The sequence below is a fragment of the Homalodisca vitripennis genome, chromosome 6 (assembly GCF_021130785.1).
Source record: "Homalodisca vitripennis isolate AUS2020 chromosome 6, UT_GWSS_2.1, whole genome shotgun sequence".
NCBI classification, from domain to species: Eukaryota; Metazoa; Arthropoda; class Insecta; order Hemiptera; family Cicadellidae; genus Homalodisca; species Homalodisca vitripennis.
The window spans coordinates 167,566,428-167,590,630 of NC_060212.1; the positions used below are offsets into that span (position 1 = coordinate 167,566,428).

Here is a 24,203-nt window from a genome sequence, read left to right on the forward strand (position 1 = left end):
CATAACAAGGAGATTGGGGTGTTAAAAACCATAAACATCTCTTCTATATTCATTTTATCTAAGAGCATGTAGTGACTGAATTTTGGAAGGAGAAGAGAATTGAACTTAATTGATTGCGCTGTAATAATATTATATTTATGCAGTTAAAGAACTCTCATGAGTTCTAAATTTTGTATAGGAGCTCGATCAAACTTAGATTAAAACTAGTAAATTAAAACCATTAGCAAGTTGCAGTGTATAAAATTGATAAAAGCAAGAACATGTTACCATTTTTTTAAACATAGCACACAAACTATATCCTCTTCCAAGGACGTAGCCAGTGAGCGAGTCCAAGGGGTGCGGACCCCCCCTCCCCCCCGTTGATTTTCAATTACTTTTTATGGCAATCAATTTAAATAATTTAGTTTTACTGACACATACTGCTGAAAGATTTTTCTCATCAAAATGGGCTAATAACTGTTTTAAGGAACTAATTGGGGAATGAGCAGTTGACTGTCCACTACAAGAAAATATCAGTCCTTGAGAGGGGCTCCCACAAAATCTTTTCCTTGCCAAGTTCGGTGGTAGATATGTGGTGTATATTATATATATATATATATATATATATATATATATATATACTGCATGCAGTTTTAACTGGAACTCTAAATAAACTATAGAAATATATGAAATGAAAAGATTATTTTGACACACTGCTATTAAACTTATTTCAATGTGTTTGCCAACATCAGAATATAGATTGGTTTATTTTAAGTTATTAATGTTCAGTTGTTTACATTGTAATATTTGTAGAAATAAATATGTATTTCATAGAGTAAACATGTCAGAGCAGTAGTGTAAACATATGAAATGGAACAAATTCTACTGCAGTTGTTTAACCAATCAAACAGCAAATAATATTTAACTGTTGAGCAAACTCTATGAAAATATATTATTTGTAGCAATGGGTTTTTGTTTGTAAATTTCAATTGTTTTGCTTTGGGAGGATTGATTTCATAATTCATTCCCTCAAATTAATGTAAGTTTTTAGATTTAAGTGATTAAAAGTTATTTGAGCCAAATGTATACTTCGTCCTTTAAAATGTAAACACTGCATCTTCACACAAATACTTTTAAAAATAAACTAAGAATCAATGTTCTAGTTTACAATAGTGGCACAGGTTTGTTGTATTATTTTTTTTATAGAACAGCCTTAGTTTGAGTAAATCAAACAACAAACAGTGGATTTGTCACTCAACAGCCTGAGTGGACTATGGAAGGGATTCAGATCAAAGTCCACTGAGAAGTACTGAAATAATAGAAACTGGAGATAACATGATATAAAACATAATATTAAATTAGTTATCCCCTTCAATTACACTATTTATTCTATGCAAGGACAAAGTCAATGTAACTTTTCATCTGTGTTTGTAAACAGAAAACTATAATTTATTTTATTAACTATTTTAAAATTAGACACAAAAATTATACTTGTGGACAAATATAATATATATATAAATCTAGTTGTGTTTATCAATTGTCTAAAAATACATTTAAAATTAGACAGTAAAATTATACTTGTGGACAAATATAATATATATATATAAATCTAGTTGTGTTTATCAATTGTCTAAAAATACATTTAAAATTAGACGGTAAAATTACACTTGTGGACAAATATACTATATATATATATATATATATATATATATATATAGTTGTGTTTATCAATTGTCTAAAAATACATTTAAAATTAGACAGTAAAATTATACTTGTGGACAAATATACTATATATATAAATCTAGTTGTGTTTATCAATTGTCTAAAAATACATTTCAAATTAGACAGTAAAATTATACTTGTGGACAAATATACTATATATATATATAAATCTAGTTGTGTTTATCAATTGTCTAAAAATACATTTAAAATTAGACAGTAAAATTATACTTGTGGACAAATATACTATATATATATAAATCTAGTTGTGTTTATCAACTGTCTAAAAATACATTTAAAAAATACTATTATGGAAATCTCAACAAACACAAATTTCACAACTAAGTTTAACCAAATAGACCTACATACTGAATTTCGTGAGCTTCAATTTTTCTTAAATATATAATGAAAACAACATTGCCTATATATTTTATTTATAATACATATAAATTAACATAAATTATAAATACCGTTTTACCTTCCTAATTTTTTTGTTACTTTAAATTTAATTGCTTGACACCAACATCTTAATTGAATAAGTTAACACATTTCTAAAAGTGAAAAAACTAATAAACATAACACTTGTAATATTGTATTCATTTACACATTTCAGTTAAATTTGTTTTTGTAATTCTAAAATATTACACAACTCAATTAAGTGATATAAACAGAAGTTTGAATACACTCGTATTGCTGCAACAGAGTAAATTATGAAGGAACCGTTCTATTTATATTACGATAGACCAGCCAGAACTGCAGTGGACAGAAACTTACAGAACTTTTAATTGAAAACACCGGTTAAATTAAAACTCAAGTTTATGGACTGAAAACACTTTGGGAAATTAGAATATTCGGGCGAAGACGGTGAAAAAGATATAACTCGAGCACAGATGTTGACTCGAGATAAATTGAATTACAGCAGCGAGGAAACCCGGGTCGGCACTCGACTCGATCTGTACAAACAAGAAGTTAATTACCAGCAGAGACATTGTCCAGGCGTCGAGGTTGACCTAGGAGACGTACATATCCGTAGAACTCTTGGCAGCTCTCGCACCCTCACATGCTCACACACCGGACACTGGCTACACTCTGACACTCTGTCCCGGGCAAACATGACAGCTACAGAGTCCACAATCTGGCTGTATTTACTTTCTCAGGCAACGCTACTTTTATTGTTCAAAACTGATAATCGGACTGGTCTGCTGCAGAGTAAACAATCGATATACGCAGTACTTTTAGACATTTCTCAGGTCAAACGCGTGAAAGGAATCCTTTTTTTTCGATAAATCAGAATTGGGAATGAGTGGACATGTTTTATCTTAACCGTAAGCTACTAAAAGATAAAAAAATATTGAACTTCAAACAAAAATGTCCTGTTTAACATCTGCAGATAGAAACCCAAAACTTGAAGGACATAGTTTCGTTTTCACTGATTAAATCAATATTTTATTTCCGACTGCCCAATCGGCAGATTCCTGTTTAAACTATAAGGGGACATTTAAAATTCTTTTAATTGACGATGGGGAACATTGGAAAGGAATTGGATTTCGAACATTCGTCATAGTTGTGTTTTACAAAAATAGAAAACTACGTATCGTGGGTTGAAATCTACCCCTAGGTGTATCAAATATCCTCAAGACATAAGATGGATACAAAATTGGAACTAACAAGTCTGGCGAAGACCTTGAAACACATTAAATTTGACAACAGGAAAAGTTGTACGTAAAAATAACTAGAGAGGTTGAGCGTTTCGCGTGACCTACGTGACAGGGTGAAATGCGAGATGGGACTCATATTCATTTTAGAACAAAATTAATAGTTTATAAAACATTAGCTGGAACTGACAAACAATAAACATAGATTAGTTGTCAAGATTTGCTATTACCTTACCTTTCTAGACTTCAAATGTTGTACTGATTCAGGTAATAACCCCTTTGAATTGAGAGAATGCTTCACGTATGTTTACGTTGAAAAAGATATGCTAGTATCTACCAGCCGCATATCTGAGACTCCGCTTTTAACATACGGATAAAATTTCAAACTGCGCTATAAACAGAAAATTGTTTTAAATTCAATTAATTGTTTAAAATAGTATTTTAAACAATTCATTAGTATTGAGTTAATAAATTGTAAGTTTTTGAAGAGAAATTGTTCAGATTTGAGACGATTTCCTATTAAACTTTATCGCTATGAAGTGGATGCGCGGCCGGCAGCTAACTAGCGTTCTCTCTTTATATACCGAATACCACAGAGCTGCTCAACTCTACATTCGGGTAATAAAAACATATATTTATTTATATATCAATACTTAGTAAATGTATTCCTATGCAATTGATTAAGATGGTTTAAATCGTTCTTGAATATCTTGTGGACAAACCCATAGCCATACATAAAAATACAACTTGCTGGAAAGTATATTTTACGAACATAGGTCACGTTCATCTCACTTTCACAGTGTTCTACAAGAGCACTTTCCCTTACATGACTTTCATTGTCTACTGTGAGTGGGTATATAGACTGTTGGTAGCGAAAATGTGATACCTCTTCTTTACACTAAAACTTTCCCTATTTAGAGAAGCACTACTCATTAGTCCACTTATAGTCAGTATAACTCTAGAAAATAAATCAGCAAGTTACTGACAATAAGAACATTAAATCTCTTTTCATTACAGTTTCTCCCATTGTCTATGGTCTCGTAGAGAATGTTAAAAAATAGTCCTTCCGACTCAGGTGGAAGAAAGATGTAGTAGTAGATTTTGTGAAAATTTAAATATTAATAAAGTATTCGATATCTCGAAACCCATTTCAAATACAAAACAATTTTCATTACAACAATTTTAGAAAATGTTATAAGCATTCCAAGGCACTCTTTACTTTTTCTGTAGGCGTTGTGAACAAAGGAGTTATGATTGTTTTAAGTTTAAACAGCCGCCATATTGGAACGAATAACATGCTGGCCAATGAATGTAGCCGAGGACAATTTTTGTACAAAGTTTAAACTTGTTTAAGCTTTATTGGGTTTATTATAGGTTAAATAAGCCACCTCATATAATACATATACATGTAGGTTACATAACATGGCACTCCTGGGACAATTTTCGGACAGTCAAAATATCGTCCAAATTACTGCCTAATTAAACGTAAACAAATATACAAAAGTAAAGAGAAAATCTTAAAAAAAAATACAATGGAAAATACAGTCTAAAATACAACAACCATTTCAAATACAATGATCAATTTCGTTTAACTAGTAGCCAAACAGTTTTTAAGGGATTTAATATATTCTTAATGTGTTCTGAAAATCAAAGAATTGAAATAAAAAAAAAACATAAACCATTTTTAAAACATTCCAATTCAACAAATTTAAAGTCATTAAAATTTAAGAAAATTCTTGTAAATGTAGCTTCTTTTTTAGATCTAGTTTAAATATGTTGGAAACCAATCTAAAATATATTAAAAATGAATGTAAAATCTTTTGGGGATGTTGTAAAATATATTTAGAATGAATATAAAGTCTGATGAGATTGTTATCAAATTTATTTAATACCAATATTAACATTTTCAAATTCAGGTCAAACCTGTTTGTAATAATTATAAAATCTGTGAAATATGAATTTGATGCATACTTAAATAATACTTTAACAGGCTAACTACAAATGTATAGTTACAACTATAAAAATACAGTTTAAATCTGATACAAATCTGTATACGAGCTGTTGAGAATGTTGTCAAATCTGTTTAGAATGAATCTAAATATACAGTTTTTTAAGATGGTTTATGGTTTAAAATTGAAAATACATTATATTATAAATTTAAAAAGGAACACAAAAATTTAGAGGTCGTTATTCTGGTTCACTCGATTTCATGCAATCAATACCAAATTAGTTGCATGTATTTTATTGTCAACTACATTTTTCAAAATACTTTAAATAATTCATATTTTACGCAAGTTTTGATCCATTCGTATTGTATACTTCTGTAGGCTTTTTTCATGATAAAATGTAATCTTCATTGCAACAAGCAAACAGATCACAACTAGTAGTTGTTGTTGAAACAAAACTTTTCCAATATTTATTATTGGAAAAGGCCGAGGCCTTTTAAAACCAAGGTTTCATTTTCACGAAACTCCATAAATCAAAAGTCTGCTAGTTTAAAAATTTTTCCAATTGAGAGTCTTTAAACAGATTAGATATTGTAATATGAGGGTTGACATATTATCAGCAAAACTACTAGTATGGAGATCCAGCAGCCGTCAGATATTAAATACGTACATAGCAAAAATGTAATCCTTACAAATGAAAACACTACTACCAACAATGTCGTTAATCAACTTACCTGATCCTGAGCAGAGACAAAGGACTCGGGAGAGGAGTAGTCCCCGGACCTGTGTTCCGACTCCGCGCCGCGAACTGAACTCTCCGCACGGAACAGGACTGACCTCTGGCAACATCATGCACAATTTATATACACATCTAGATGTTCATTCACTTAGGATTATTTTACAACTTTTACTATTGTTATTATTAAAGTTTACTGTAGTTGATTAATCTTTACTTACTTATACTAACATTAAGATGTTAATTCAGTTAGAATGATTTTAGAAGTGTATGAAGGCTAATAAACTAGAGCAAACGTTTTTAAAGAGTACACAATCCTTTTCACAGACAACTTTACTTCAAATACTTTCTCCATTTCTTGATTTCCAGGAATGAATTAACAGTTTTTTTTATTCCAGTACCTCTATCAAATGTTTCTTATCAGTGCAGTATATGTACCTGGTGCGTGTAAAAAAGATTTTGCGCCACTTTTTTAGGTCTACTTAGCCTATATGATGTCAGTATCAGTAACAACTGCCTTTTGAGCTAATAATTAAAAAGCAATGGACATAGATTCCCAATACAATGTGGTGTCACTTGGGGATAGAAAAAAATATGGTTGAAGTACTTACACAACTAAGTATACTCTGATGGTAACTTATTTTATTAGATGCCCGCAAAAATTAAACTAAAAACGTTACCAAACAAAGAAAACAATCTTTATGATCGTTTGAACAAGAATAGAAAGTATTTGTGCGAGTCATCAGTACTGGATACCGCAGCACCTTCGGAGATGTCGACGAGCAAAACACATCCTTCACGATGGTCCATATCACTAACAAAATAGTACTCAGGAGGTAAAAACGTTACCAAACAAAGAAAACAATCTTTATGATCGTTTGAACAAGAATAGAAAGTATTTGTGCGAGTCATCAGTACTGGATACCGCAGCACCTTCGGAGATGTCGACGAGCAAAACACATCCTTCACGATGGTCCCTATCTCTAACAAAATAGTACTCAGGAGGTAAAAACGTTACCAAACAAAGAAAACAATCTTTATGATCGTTTGAACAAGAATAGAAAGTATTTGTGCGAGTCATCAGTACTGGATACCGCAGCACCTTCGGAGATGTCGACGAGCAAAACACACCCTTCACGATGGTCCCATATCTCTAACAAAATAGTACTCAGGAGGAGGGCCAGCCTAAATGCCTGAGAGAGCTATCAAATAATATTTTAAACTCATTTACATATTTTGTAGAAAAGGTTAGTTTTTCGGAGAGCTAACAGCAGACATGGTAACGCTGATCCTTTCTGCACAACAAAATCCCATATACCCGCACTTTAAGTTATTACCGTACTTCAAAACTTTCTGTGTAATAAAATGATTTTACAATATCTTGATGACACTACTTGGTACTAGTAAAAGCTTATTCATCCTAAACTACAACACCAAAGAAAGTACTATCCCCAATGTGCACAAGAATTATCCACCAATATTTAGTGCCTGAAACCAAGAAACGAATTGTCCAAAATTGTAACTGTAACGTATACATACCTGAAAGGGCACTTATTACTGCAGCCCCACAAGATATTCCCGTTTCGATTGCACCCTCAATACCACGGTATTTACTGTATTAGTTTCTTGGACATTCTGTCGTATCCAAGACCACGAACTCAATCCAACAACAAAATTTAAAATTAATTCATGTTATTATGATCAGTTCTTCATAAAACACCTAAGCTTCTGCCTAAGAAAACTGCGTGGCACTTTATATTGATAGTGGTTATCACATACTATTCAAGAATTAGAGCCATCTAATTAGCAATCTCATGCTCCTTTAAATTAATGTTCCACAATGATTGGTGCTTGGACCAATACCCTCATGAATTGCATTACTCTTCTAACTGGTACGGAAATACATTCTGTCACTGCTACAGCACATTGACCTGAAATACAAATTACTTTACTCAGTAACTCAAGTAGACCTACCTTCATAGCTTGGTCCGAGACCAACAGTTTTCACTGGTTTTGAAGATAATGGGTTTTTATCTATGTAGAACAACAGCTCATGTACTAAAACTTACGTATTTATTATCATAAGTCATCCAGTAGAAACATGTCGCTCTGTTCAAGAAATCTACACCTGATCTTAGACCTAATTATTTAAGGGGGTTCGGTATGCCCTATCCTTCCCATGTTAATTTGGCCAATTTTATGTACCTTTTTCTCAGAAACCTTTAAAGCTATCATCATCAAACTTTAGGACACTACTATTTAGACCTTTGTTAACATTTAGAGCGGAAGACATTATAAAAATCTATTTTAAATTTTTATTAAAAAAATTATAATTATAAATTATTTTACAAAAAATTAATAAATTTTTTATTTACAACAAATTAAATAAAAACTTTTTTTTTTTAACTTTGTTCCGCACTAAATGTTAACAAAGGTCTAAATAGTAGTGTCCTAAAGTTTGATGATGATAGCTTTAAAGGTTTCTGAGAAAAAGGTACATAAAATTGGCCAAATTAACATGGGAAGGATAGGGCATACCGAACCCCCTTAAATTACCACAGTCCGTACTATCCGTAGGAATAACTCTAGATAATTATATTGATTTCTACTAGTATCTCTATTTGAAAAAATCTCTATTTGAACAAATAGCTCGCACTGCCAAAAAATTAGGTCGCTCAGAAAAAAAAATTTCCTACCTGATAAAGGGACAACAGCTGAAGATTAACGTAGATGACATGACCTAGTAAGTTCCCTCACCTGATCCAGGAACAACAGTTCGCACTGCTCCTGTAGGTTGTAGGCGGCCTCCACCAGTTTCTGCAGCTCTCGAGAGAACTCCGCCTCATCCTCGCTGGTTAGAGCCAAGGTCCCCCCGCTTCCGCGGCTAGTGTACACGGCCAGCGCGTCCTCCCAGTAGTTTATGCTTGTCTCTAGCGCCTCCATGCCTGAAAACAAACAACAATGATTATTTTCTTTTTACCAACACACATTTATGCAGAAAAACAACCTTTCACTAGAAACTGGTTCTTTCTCTACATTTATATATTCTAATCACTACTCATGTGTCACTTTCAGCCGAAAACAGTGCCCTTCCTTGTGTAACATTAACAAAATGCACAATGTCGTCCTTCCGTGAAAACTGGATTTTTGATACTAAAATGTTGTACCTCTTGGTCACGTACACAACACACAAACAGCGGACTATCTATCCAACACGTCCGAGGAAGCTTGAGCTTAACTTTTTATCATAGAAACATGTTTTGTTTAGATGTTATACCAAGCTTCAGTGAAGAGTAAATCTGGTATAGCTAAGTTGAGTTACAACAACAAATTGTAACTCAACAATTACACAATTTGTTGATTGTGTGTTAAGACCAAGCATTTGATGTTTTTAAAATATCAAATTAGAATAGCGGTACCTAAAACATTGTCATCAAACTTGGCACAGTAGTCAAAACACTAGATTTCAGACCCCTATTGTTATCATATTATGATGTAGCAATTGTAAACAAAATATTACAACACCATTAGATCTACCACAAACAAGCGTAAGATAAGTTTAATACACTCTTAAAACTTTTGCATACTGAAGATCACGAAACGCCGTCTGCAAGTATTGTCGTATCACTAATTCCCAAGTTAATCAAAGTAAGTTTGCTTGTCTTAAGTATTTTTTTACGGAATTGAATTATTATGATAATACTTATATAATAACTCATTTTCAAAAGAACTAAGTAATAGTACACTTTTAATATAAATTAAACAAATTTCAGCTCTCAGTTCGGTCTGAGCTTCTGCGTCACTGACTTTTTGGATCCCTGCAGACGGATTTGGACTCCAGATTCCATGAGTCAAGTCTGAAACACCGTCAGATTTCAGACACTGCTCTAAGCGGAAGGTGAAATGGAGCTGAACTCGATAATCGCACAATCATACTAACATTTTTATAAGGAGATTCTAACAGAATAATCAAATTATCGATTCTGTCTAAACTGTAAATATATGAGTATAACTACTCGCCTCGTAACTCGCCTTTAATAATAATGTTGCCTATGTTCCCCTGTCATAAGAATTTCTTATTTTCTCTAACAATAGGTAGGATGGGAGGGAAGCGATAATCTTGAGTCCTATCTTTTAACACTAAGTAGATTTCTTATTTAAACGCCATATAAATGTAAAAGAGTAATTAATTTTTAACTATCTACAAAGTACTTCGCGGTAATTGTTTTCTCTGTTATAGCTCCCCTAGTGTGCGTCACGGATGTAAGAGAGAAATGATGACAGGAGAAGGCGGGGGAGCAGGGGGTGCAAGATATTGCTAACAGACAAGAAACGGTTGGCAACGGCAACAATGAGGGAATAAATCTCATTTTAGGGGCTTGGAGACGAAGCCAGACGATTTGCGATTTCACACCAGGACGTTGCGACTGTATACAGTATGTGTGTGGGCGGGGGGGGGTGATTACGGCGGGAGGGGAGATCTTGTCTACCCTTACAACAGAGGGTTGATTGACTATACGATGTTTCATCACACTTGTGTACGTTAAAGAATAGTAGTGCTAATTGACATTTATAGGAGGATTCCATCAATAAATTGGTTTATAAAACGTATTTAACTATAAATTATCATAACTTGAAAATGTTTTAAAATAAACAATAATTGAATTTAACGATACACAGTTGGATATTTGGATAAAAACAAGTGGTGCTTACAGTTCACAGGTTGTGCATCAATTCAAATCCAACCAAACAGATCCTTTTACAGAAGTTATTTAATAAAAATGAACTTCCACTGCTCAAAATTGATTTGGACCTAAAAACTTACTCTTCTAAATAGGTTATCGATTTGTAAAGGAAACTTACTGTTTTCTGTGTACCGATTATACGAGTGTAAGTATAGATCACCTAACTGTTCTTACGATCTCTAAAATTGTAATATTGATATGTGAAATGTAATATCTCTTAAGCGTTCTAAACCGAACTACTGATTCTAATATGATTTGCAACTTAATATTACCAATTTAGACCGAACTTATATCTTGCCTCAGCAGTGTCTTGAAATTTTGAAAACCACTGTTTTGAGTTGGACCGAGGAATGACAGATTACCACACAAATTTAGTTTCTGAAGACAGCCAATTCGGGCCACTTCGCTCAATATGTTGTTATTTAAACATTTTCTAGAACACCAGTCAGTGAAGAATAAATACTGAAGTGCTGAACAAAATCCTCATATGAAGATTGCCATTTCATAAAAGCAAGAATTGAAATGTTAAATTTTTGAACTTTTTAAACGTAAAAAACGTTTAATCGGAACTGATACTCTAAAAAACCAATAAAACATGGAACGACGACAATTTAAGAATATATATTTTTTTAATAACTTAAACAAATTGTAGAAATGCTTTAAATGCTAAAACGAAACTGTAACGATGTCTATTCTGTTTACTTATGTTCAAAACCGCTTTGAGAATTATTATTAGTTACATACAACCAAACGAACTCAATTATAATCAAAACTCTCAAACCAAATATGGATGTTAATAGATGAAAACTCGATTTTATGTTGCAAGTTATTCGTGGATGTTACAGCCCAAACAAATACCAACGATATTTACGCTGAAGTCAACACGGTGTAATAATTGTATTTTGTATCAATAATTGTTTACGGTGTAATCAAACAGTGTTTGTGGATGTTTCCAACTGCCCACGATAGACTCATAACACATCCCACATTTACGTACATAATTAAACTGTCCTACAGTTGCGCGAAATACTCGTAATTAAGAAAGAATGTTGGTTTTCAGAAAGAACTTAATTTTCAAAATTAAGTTTTAGACAGTCATATAAAAAGGAATAGATGGAGATTTGATTTCAGACTTTAGCCTGCATCAATATCCCTAGATCAATATAATACTAAACTGCGGATCGAAATGTGTTTTGAACCAGAGCAAAAATATCCATATTTTCAGAACTTAAGGAAGGGAAAATTACAACTGATCACAATCCAACAGCAACGTTCGAACGAGTTACTGTTAGGATAATACTGAATACACAGAGGAATCAGTAACATTGCACTTTCCAAATCTTATCTAAATCCATTTTTTTGGAGTTTGGTGCACGAACTGCTGACGTCACCAAGCAGAATTCGTATCGTTGATGGCATAAAAGATATTTACAATCGTTCTTTATAAATGTTAAAATTATGAATACATTCTTTCTCAGTTTTATAATCATTCATCACAAAATAACTGGCAACACTGTTAGTTGAACTGAGCTTTGCATTATGAACATTGTCGACTATAATGATTGCACAGAGCATCAATCAGACTTTTACACCAGGATGATGGAAGTGCAGTTTACAGTACATCAAACGACTTCATTCGGTCGTTCAACAATGTCCAGTATAATTGGGAGTGTTTCTGCAAGCTTTGGTAATAAACATATTTGTCAATACTTTGAAATATAACATTAAGCAGCGTTAGTGGATTTCGAGACTTTTGTAATTTTGTTACTCTTCAAATGTTGCCATTTGAATGGGCGATTTAACTCACCTTAGCCAAATTGTCATTAACTATCAAAATCAAGAAACCTATGCATCTATGCATTACTAATTAATATTTTATAAATTGTTGATTATACTTAGTTAACCAATAGCTTAGGCTTACTGATTATTAGTGAGTTCGCAAGAAATGCCAGATACACGTGTTCGTGAATGTTAGCATTACCATAACTATTTACATGAAAAATGTACAAAATGGCCAGGACATTTTACCGATAAAGTGATTGTTCTCCAACGCCTCTGAAAAACACAATGATACCGCATTTCGTTATATTAATTATTTATTTAAATGTTTCAAACGTTGAATATGGGATTGTAATCGTGAATACGGAGACGAGTAATAAAATTTGAAATGCTACAAGACGCGGTAAGACCTATATTTTCTTGGAATAGAGCGTACCTAAAATCAGTTATTGGTTGACACACAATGACACAAGAGTCTTAGAAATATCGAACTAATATCGAGAATTCAAACGTTGGATGTCTCAGGAGTTGACTGGCCCGAGATTTCGATAGAACATCATCAACTTACTGAAGTGGAGTGGCTCCAAAATAATTTCCTACTACTCGTACACGTCCTAACACAAAACTGTATAGATCATCCTTTAACATTTTCATGAGTGTATTGTTAGTACTGTATAGTTACGGCACTACAAGTTGAGATAAATAAATACAATTTGCCTCTGGAGTTATCGACGGTTGTCAGGAGTTCTCGGACTCTTGACTACTCTTGAAAATCTCAACTTCCTAGTTTCTCCGTGACATGTATACGAACTGTTTAGTAGACGACAGAAGATGAACCCGAGAGCTGCAAGGGCTGCATGGGGTCAGGTAATTAATCCACCCATCCCATTAATATGAGTAAGGTGAGTTGACAGCAGTCAGAATTGTGGTTACCAGCGCGCCCAATCAATACTCACGGAGTGTTAAATTGTTAAGTACGGATTATATTAACGAACTTAGGAAACAATCAATGTTCCAAGTAATCATCAACTGCCCATTAAAACTAATCCCAATCAGTGTAAGTTGCATTAGACGCGTAATTCTAAACTTGCAGCAAAATCCTTGTCTTCAATCGACTTGTACGTGGGAAAAGGTTTATCACAAAGAGATGATTCATGAATGCGGGTGCATTCTATGAAACTTATCACTTCATCAGAGAGCTTCCTTGTGCCTTACAGAGGAGAGATGATATGATCAAAGAAGATCAAGAGAGTCCACTCTCTGACCAAACGGAATAGTCGTTTCTTGCACTGTTAAATTGACGTAGAATTTTCTTGGGTGCACATTGCTGAACCATAAAATAGCACCAACCATAATACAGCAGCAGATCAAATAACGTGATGAATTTTGGCTCACTTTAAAATGTAATTAGCTTAATACAGTATTTTTGTTTTCAAATGAATTTAACTGCCTTATATGTATTTCTGTGAAACAAAATTTTAGTGTCATTACATTCGTTCTCTCATCGTTCAAATATTTGGGCTATTTCAGACAAATAGGTTTCAGAAGAATAGCCGCAAACAAGTCTCTGTATTAAGGCGATATAGGAATGCTATAGCATACATGGCATGTCTGGCACCACGTATAAACATTGCAATAGTAATAACGATAAAATTAATCGGAGGTCCTACAGAAGGGCATTATAAACCTGTTTAAAATAGATAAGTTTTGACAAAAGTAAACCTTAACTAAACTATTCCTCATCATGGACATAAATAAACACAAAAGAATAAGACAAGAGAAAATTACATACAAATTTCACTATGAGCTGCTTTCTATGAATATCATCTTAACAGGAGTCTTGTTAAGACAAAAGCAATTGTTAATTTCTTTCCATACCATACAAGATTCTTCGCGAAAGATCTTCTATAATTTCATTATTAAAGCCTACTTAAAACCTACATAAAACTATGATTCGTCACAGCAACTTCGAGAAGGATTAGAACCATCTTGATCATAATAGCTAGGTCATTGAAGAAAATACAACTGAAGATTAATCTCCCAAACACAAGCTTAAAAAGATTGTTGCAGGATACATCTATCTAACCCTTAAATGTGATCGCTTATTGCGCTTCAAACTCTCAAGAAAATAAACAGTAATGCTCGAATACCTCCGATAGAGTTTTTTTGTAAGGGTACGGTTGAGCCATTTACCAAGACATAATTTGTAGTGCACAAATCTGAAGAGGACCAATCAGAAATCCACACTTCTACAGAACCTAGCCTCTATTTTAATGCAATTGAATTGTTTTAATTGTGTGTGACTTAAAACAAAATTTGTAGTTTTAATTGGTAATTAAAAAACCATAAATCTTATCCTTGTTGAATTTAATTGAGTATTTCACTAATGCAATTAAAGTGCGGGGGACTTGCCTATTTTTAGACTCCACGAGCAAAATGAAGTAACAAACAGGGCATGTTGGAGCAGTAGGGGGGGAGGGGGGAACTCAGGATATTGCCTTTGACCCAAGGGCACATTTATTGACCTGATTGCATGTTAGTAAATAAGCAGCGGTGGTGAAGAGGAGGGGTACGCTACTACTGTTTTGAGAGATTAAGGGCCATACATTCATTTAAGAGCCATACACGTGATATTGTGACCCGATAGTGCGCTTTAAATTGAAAACAAATAAATATATTGATAGTAATGAATCAAGTATTTATTGAGGAAAGTGTATTCTTGTTAGAATACAATGTAAATAAATCATGTTCAGAGTGAATATGGATGCCCTGTATAGTACTGGCAATAACTAAATATGTAATAAATATATTAACCCAATATCCAAAATAACTAGTAAATCTACAGGTTAACTCTATATTCTAGGATGAATGTAGGGGCGTGTCGTTCTGTATTCACGTGATTGAAAGTTGTCATTGTCAGTCACTTCGGTTAGAACATGAGGATGTTGTCAAGTTTCATATTAGTGTATTTGATAGTCGTAAGTTCGATTTGGTCTGAAAATGCGACAACATAAAAAAATGAAGAGTGAAATGAAAACATTAAGAGATACGGATGCAGCGAATTATCCATTCACCCGGTTATCAAAGCTGGTTATGTACAAGTATCGTTGATACATATAACGTCGTGTTTTCAAGCGCTCCATCTTGACCGCTTAAGTGAATCAGAACTTCATAAATTAAAACTGGAGGCACTGTGTGCACGGTCAATGTTACATTCACTATCAAAAGAGTGAGGGGTAAAAAGGGATCACTATTTCGCCTTTCCTATATTTCTTTACTTTCCTATGTATCAAATAACTTTTATTCGGTGTTTCCACTAGCCATATTGTAAAAAATCTCCTAACCCAAAACACTGTGCATGACTGCTGATTAATTTACAATGGCGACTATTTTGTTCTTTATCCTCTATACTGTGGAAGGCCATAATTGCGTTCTTCTGTCAAAAACCTGCTGAATGAAACTTAAACTATATTTGGACTATAATCAGGAAAGGATATCGACTAAATTGAGCCGATGACGAAATTCAAGTATTTCAATTTCAATCGAGTAATTCGATTATGTAATCCTACTCGACCGCTTACAAAATCCGTGACCCTGTAATGTGTAAAACAACTTTGTAGAAGGAGTTTTATAGAATATGGAATAATATATAACGCGCTAAGTGCCATAGATCAAGTTTTGAAATAACAGAGTTTTTATGGTGGTATAGACAAGTATATATAGTATACATTCACAAGTTTTATTATGAAAAAAGCAAAAGTTATACAAATACACCAACAAATTATACATGCATCTAGAACAAATTAAGAGAAACAATACAGTGAAGGGTAACATGTGGAAAGTGTCATGTTATTACCTTATTTAATGGGCAACGTGCCGTGGCATAAACATATTTAATGATACATGTGCCAGACATTTAAGTTGATATCTGTCTGAGTATGGCAGTAGGTGGCGCAATGGGCAACGTGCCGTGTCATAAACATATTTAATGATACATGTGCCAGACATTTAAGTTGATATCTGTCTGAGTATGGCAGTGGGTGGCGCAATGGGCAACGTGCCGTGTCATAAACATATTTAATGATACATGTGCCAGACATTTAAGTTGATATCTGTCTGAGTATGGCAGTGGGTGGCGCAATGGGCAACGTGCCGTGTCATAAACATATTTAATGATACATGTGCCAGACATTTAAGTTGATATCTGTCTGAGTATGGCAGTAGGTGGCGCAATGGGCAACGTGCCGTGTCATAAACATATTTAATGATACATGTGCCAGACATTTAAGTTGATATCTGTCTGAGTATGGCAGTGGGTGGCGCAATGGGCAACGTGCCGTGTCATAAACATATTTAATGAGACATGTGCCAGACATTTAAGTTGATATCTGTCTGAGTATGGCAGTGGGTGGCGCAATGGGCAACGTGCCGTGTTATAAACATATTTAATGATACATGTGCCAGACATTTAAGTTGATATCTGTCTGAGTATGGCAGTAGGTGGCGCAATGGGCAACGTGCCGTGTTATAAACATATTTAATGATACATGTGCCAGACATTTATGTTGATATCTGTCTGAGTATGGCAGTAGGTGGCGCAATGGGCAACGTGCCGTGTTATAACATATTTAATGATACATGTGCCAGACATTTAAGTTGATATCTGTCTGAGTATGGCAGTAGGTGGCGCAATGGGCAACGTGCCGTGTTATAAACATACTTAATGATACATGTGCCAGACATTTAAGTTGATATCTGTCTGAGTATGGCAGTAGGTGGCGCAATGGGCAACGTGCCGTGTTATAAACATACTTAATGATACATGTGCCAGACATTTAAGTTGATATCTGTCTGAGTATGGCAGTAGGTGGCGCAATGGGCAACGTGCCGTGTCATAAACATATTTAATGATACATGTGCCAGACATTTAAGTTGATATCTGTCTGAGTATGGCAGTAGGTGGCGCAATGGGCAACGTGCCGTGTTATAAACATATTTAATGAGACATGTGCCAGACATTTAAGTTGATATCTGTCTGAGTATGGCAGTAGGTGGCGCAATGGGCAACGTGCCGTGTTATAAACATATTTAATGATACATGTGCCAGACATTTAAGTTGATATCTGTCTGAGTATGGCAGTAGGTGGCGCAATGGGCAACGTGCCGTGTTATAAACATATTTAATGATACATGTGCCAGACATTTATGTTGATATCTGTCTGAGTATGGCAGTAGGTGGCGCAATGGGCAACGTGCCGTGTTATAAACATATTTAATGATACATGTGCCAGACATTTAAGTTGATATCTGTCTGAGTATGGCAGTAGGTGGCGCAATGGGCAACGTGCCGTGTTATAAACATATTTAATGATACATGTGCCAGACATTTAAGTTGATATCTGTCTGAGTATGGCAGTAGGTGGCGCAATGGGCAACGTGCCGTGGCATAAACATATTTAATGATACATGTGCCAGACATTTAAGTTGATATCTGTCTGAGTATGGCAAGGGTGGCCATGGCAGTTGGGCAACGTGCCGTGTTATAAACATATTTAATGATACATGTGCCAGACATTTAAGTTGATATCTGTCTGAGTATGGCAGTGGGTGGCGCAATGGGCAACGTGCCGTGGCATAAACATATTTAATGAGACATGTGCCAGACATTTAAGTTGATATCTGTCTGAGTATGGCAGTGGGTGGCGCAATGGGCAACGTGCCGTGGCATAAACATATTTAATGAGACATGTGCCAGACATTTAAGTTGATATCTGTCTGAGTATGGCAGTGGGTGGCGCAATGGGCAACGTGCCGTGGCATAAACATATTTAATGAGACATGTGCCAGACATTTAAGTTGATATCTGTCTGAGTATGGCAGTGGGTGGCGCATAGTCCGTGGCACCATCTGTTGGAATTTCTTTTACTAATTCAAATGCATTTGGAATGTAGCTCGTTAGACAGGTGTAGGGAGCTACGTTTACCTTCGGAAAAGTTCTATTTCGTAGATCTGTCTACACGTGTTTGATGTTACAAGATCGATGGACATTTTTATTACAAGACTATATATAATTAGTTCAATATTCCTTCGATTTTAAACCGTACACACTTATTTACTAAGGAAAATGCGACTTGCTACATTAATGCGCAAGTTTATACGGAGCCAAGTGTTTACTATTCGTTTTGTACTTTGACAAGTGATAAATTACAAGGAAAACTTCGCTACTTCTCATCACATTTTGCATTATCCCTTTCCATCAGTCAACCTCGGTGAATCTCGTTTCTCTTGATGGATAACGAGCCTATTTATCTCGCTGCTGTCCCTTGTGAATCGATACGGCGTAGACCCATACAAACGTTAAACCCATACAAAAATATGTATTATAAGGGTGAACAGTTTTAAGTAGGATTCACATTGACATTATATACAGTTAATACAAACTGAGCATGTACTAACATCTTCTTGATATTAATTTTACAAAAATACAATGAGTTAATTTAATATGATCGTCAACCTTGGCAAATAAAAGGTCAAGCTTTGAAGCCACAAGTACTTAATGTACAACAGCAGATCATGTAACCCTTTCAAGTAGCAATATTTATTATTTGACGTAGAAAACATTGTTACAAACGAAGTTAATGTCAGTTATATTAATTTACAAATATATAAGAACATACATATTTGTGATATTACAACTGTTACTAAGATCACAGTGTATGGTCAAGTAAGTCTTTAACCCTGATAATCACCATGAGAACCAATGTTAGGGAGTGTTTGATGGGACGCGGACGCTCCAACAAATCTAATGTACGGGCATCTTAAGGGTCAAACGCTACAAACGCTATTGGGTCCTTATTTATATTTCGCGTTTAAATGTAGGCCTATGTTTAGCATAACAACATTACAAGGAGGTTTCTTGACGTCCGCTAAAATATACGAATATTATTTTTAATTTTTAGTTGAGATAAAATTACAACACTTCAATAGGGGTATCTTTTGGAATTCCAGGTGGTCAGTTAGTCATTCCAAACTTGTAGTACATAAACAGAAGATAAAATAACAGTATACATAGTGTTGTACTTTAAAACAATGAAATGTATACTTTATTTATAAAAAAAATATAGGCTACAATATTTCTGATATTTCGGATGGGATCGCCACGATATCTTGAGAACTAACAACATCGAGTTTGATGCACTCTATGGGATTTCACTGTCAAGCAATAACTCAGTAGGCTGGCAAAACTTCTCTTCAATCTGCCACAGATTTTATATAATATTTCTGATATTTCGGATGGGATCGCCACGATATCCTGAGAACTAACAACATCGAGTTTGATGCACTCTATGGGATTTCACTGTCAAGCAATAACTCAGTAGGCTGGCAAAACTTCTCTTCAATCTGCCACAGATTTTATATAATATTTCTGATATTTCGGATGGGATCGCCACGATATCATGAGAACTAACAACATCGAGTTTGATGCACTCTATGGGATTTCACCGTCAAGCAATAACTCAGTAGGCTGGCAAAACTTCTCTTCAATCTGCCACAGATTTTATATAATATTTCTGATATTTCGGATGGGATCGCCACGATATCATGAGAACTAACAACATCGAGTTTGATGCACTCTATGGGATTTCACCGTCAAGCAATAACTCAGTAGGCTGGCAAAACTTCTCTTCAATCTGCCACAGATTTTATATAATATTTCTGATATTTCGGATGGGATCGCCACGATATCCTGAGAACTAACAACATCGAGTTTGATGCACTCTATGGGATTTCACCGTCAAGCAATAACTCAGTAGGCTGGCAAAACTTCTCTTCAATCTGCCACAGATTTTATATAATATTTCTGATATTTCGGATGGGATCGCCACGATATCTTGAGAACTAACAACATCGAGTTTGATGCACTCTATGGGATTTCACTGTCAAGCAATAACTCAGTAGGCTGGCAAAACTTCTCTTCAATCTGCCACAGATTTTATATAATATTTCTGATGGGAGCGCCACGATATCATGAGAACTAACAACATCGAGTTTGATGCACATTTATGGGATTTCACTGTCAAGCAATAACTCAGTAGGCTGGCAAAACTTCTCTTCAATCTGCCACAGATTTTATATAATATTTTGATATTTCGGATGGGATCGCCACGATATCTTGAGAAACTAACAACATCGAGTTTGATGCACTCTATGGGATTTCACCGTCAAGCAATAACTCAGTAGGCTGGCAAAACTTCTCTTCAATCTGCTACAGATTTTATATAATATTTCTGATATTTCGGATGGGATCGCCAGATATCTTGAGAACTAACAACATCGAGTTTGATGCACTCTATGGGATTTCACTGTCAAGCAATAACTCAGTAGGCTGGCAAAACTTCTCTTCAATCTGCCACAAATTTTTTTATATATATTTCTGATATTTCGGATGGTGATCGCCACGATATCTTGAGAACTAACAACATCGAGTTTGATGCACTCTATGGGATTTCACCGTCAAGCAATAACTCAGTAGGTGGCAAAACTTATCTTCAATCTGCCACAGATTTTATATAATATTTCTGATATTTCGGAGAGTGGGATCGCCACGATATCTTGAGAAACTAACAACATCGAGTTTGATGCACTCTATGGGATTTCACCGTCAAGCAATAACTCAGTAGGCTGGCAAAACTTCTCTTCAATCTGCCACAGATTTTATATAATTATTTCTGATGGGAGCGCCACGATATCATGAGAACTAACAACATCGAGTTTGATGCACTCTATGGGATTTCACCGTCAAGCAATAACTCAGTAGGCTGGCAAAACTTCTCTTCAATCTGCCACAGATATTATATAATATTTCTGATGGGAGCGCCACGATATCATGAGAACTAAACAACATCGAGTTTTGATGCACTCTATGGGATTTTCACCGTCAAGCAATAACTTCAGTAGGCTGGCAAAACTTCTCTTCAATCTGCCACAGATTTTATATAATATTTTCTGATATTTCGGATGGGATCGCCACGATATCCTGAGAACTAACAACATCGAGTTTGATGCACTCTATGGGATTTCACTGTCAAGCAATAACTCAGTAGGCTGGCAAAACTTCTCTTCAATCTGCCACAGATTTTATATAATTATATTTCTGATGGGGAGCGCCACGATATCATGAGAACTAACAACATCGAGTTTGATGCACTCTATGGATTTCACCGTCAAGCAATAACTCAGTAGGCTGGCAAAACTTCTCTTCAATCTGCCACAGATTTTATATAATATTTCTGATGTTTCGGATGGGATCGCCACGATATCCTGAGAACTAACAAACATCGAGTTTGATGCACTCTATGGGATTTCACTGTCAAGCAATAACCTCAGTAGGCTGGCAAAACTTCTCTTCAATCTGCCACAGATTTTATTATAATATTTCTGATGGGAGCGCCACTCAGAAATGGGGCTTATAACTCAGTAGGCTGGCAAAACTTCTCTTCAAATCTGCCACAGATTTTATATATAATATTTCTGATGGGAGCGCCACGATATCCTGAGAACTAACAACATCGAGTTTGATGCACTCTATGGGATTTCACTGTCAAGCAATAACTCAGTAGGCTGGCAAAACCTTCTCTTCAATCTGCCACAGATTTTATATAATATTTCTGATGGGAGCGGCACGATATCATGAGAACTAACAACATCGAGTTTGATGCACTCTATGGGATTTCACCGTCAAGAAATAACTCAGTAGGCTGGCAAAACTTCTCTTCAATCTGCCACAGATTTTATATAATGTTTCTGATGTTTCGGATGGGATCGCCACGATATCCTGAGAACTAACAACATCGAGTTTGATGCACTCTATGGGATTTCACTGTCAAGCAATAACTCATGTAGGCTGGCAAAACTTCTCTTCAATCTGCCACAGATTTTATATAATATTTCTGATGGGAGCGCCACGATATCATGAGAACTAACAACATCGAGTTTGATGCACTCTATGGGATTTCACTGTCAAGCAATAACTCAGTAGGCTGGCAAAACCTTCTCTTCAATCTGCCACAGATTTTATATAATATTTCTGATATTTCGGATGGGATCGCCACGATATCTTGAGAACTAACAACATCGAGTTTGATGCACTCTATGGGATTTTTCACCGTGTCAAGCAATAACTCAGTAGGCTGGCAAAACTTCTCTTCAATCTGCCACAGATTTTATATAATATTTCTGATGGGGAGCGCCACGATATCATGAGAACTAACAACATCGAGTTTGATGCACTCTATGGGATTTCACCGTCAAGCAATAACTCAGTAGGCTGGCAAAACTTCTCTTCAATCTGCCACAGATATTATATTAATATTTCTGATGGGAGCGCCACGATATCATGAGAAAACTAACAACATCGAGTTTGATGCACTCTATGGGATTTCACCGTCAAGCAATAAACTCAGTAGGCTGGCAAAACTTCTCTTCAATCTGCCACAGATTTTATATAATTATTTCTGATATTTTCGGATGGGATCGCCACGATATCCTGAGAACTAACAACATCGAGTTTGATTGCACTCTATGGGATTTCACTGTCAAGCAATAACTCAGTAGGCTGGCAAAACTTCTCTTCAATCTGCCACAGATTTTATATAATATTTCTGATGGGAGCGCCACGATATCATGAGAACTAACAACATCGAGTTTGATGCACTCTATGGGGATTTCACCGTCAAGCAATAACTCAGTAGGCTGGCAAAACTTCTCTTCAATCTGCCACAGATTTTATATAATATTTCTGATGTTTCGGATGGGATCGCCACGATATCCTGAGAACTAACAACATCGAGTTTGATGCCACTCTATGGGATTTCACTGTCAAGCAATAAACTCAGTAGGCTGGCAAAACTTATCTTCAATCTGCCACAGATTTTATATAATATTTCTGATATTTCGGATGGGATCGCCACGATATCTTGAGAACTAACAACATCGAGTTTGATGCACTCTATGGGATTTCACCGTCAAGCAATAACTCAGTAGGCTGGCAAAACTTCTCTTCAATCTGCCACAGATTTTATATAATATTTCTGATGGGAGCGCCACGATATCATGAGAACTAACAACATCGAGTTTGATGCACTCTATGGGATTTCACATACCGTCAAGCAATAACTCAGTAGGCTGGCAAAACTTCTCTTCAATCTGCCACAGATTTTATATAATATTTCTGATGGGAGCGCCACGATATCCTGAGAACTAACAACATCGAGTTTGATGCACTCTATGGGATTTCACTGTCAAGCAATAAACTCAGTAGGCTGGCAAAACTTCTCTTTCAATCTGCCACAAATTTTATATAATATTTCTGATGGGAGCGGCCACGATATCATGAGAACTAACAACATCGAGTTTGATGCACTCTATGGGATTTCACCGTCAAGCAATAACTCAGTAGGCTGGCAAAACTTCTCTTCAATCTGCCACAGATTTTATATAATATTTCTGATATTTCGGATGGGATCGCCACGATATCCTGAGAACTAACAACATCGAGTTTGATGCACTCTATGGGATTTCACTGTCAAGCAATAACTCAGTAGGCTGGCAAAACTTCTCTTCAATCTGCCACAGATTTTATATA

The 24,203-nt window shown here is 35.2% G+C and overlaps 1 protein-coding gene across 1 annotated transcript in view; it reads right to left on the minus strand.

Annotated features, from left to right (window-relative positions):
• The window catches only part of LOC124365635 (mitoguardin-like), a 65,288-nt gene that overhangs the window by 15,270 nt on the left and 25,815 nt on the right, over positions 1–24,203 (minus strand). Inside the window, exons 4-5 of the mRNA XM_046821628.1 lie at positions 8,793–9,007; positions 6,034–6,138 (exon numbers count right to left, since the gene is read on the minus strand). Of these exons, the coding sequence (XP_046677584.1) occupies positions 6,034–6,138; positions 8,793–9,007 (320 nt within the window). The remainder of the gene's footprint in view (positions 1–6,033; positions 6,139–8,792; positions 9,008–24,203) is intronic.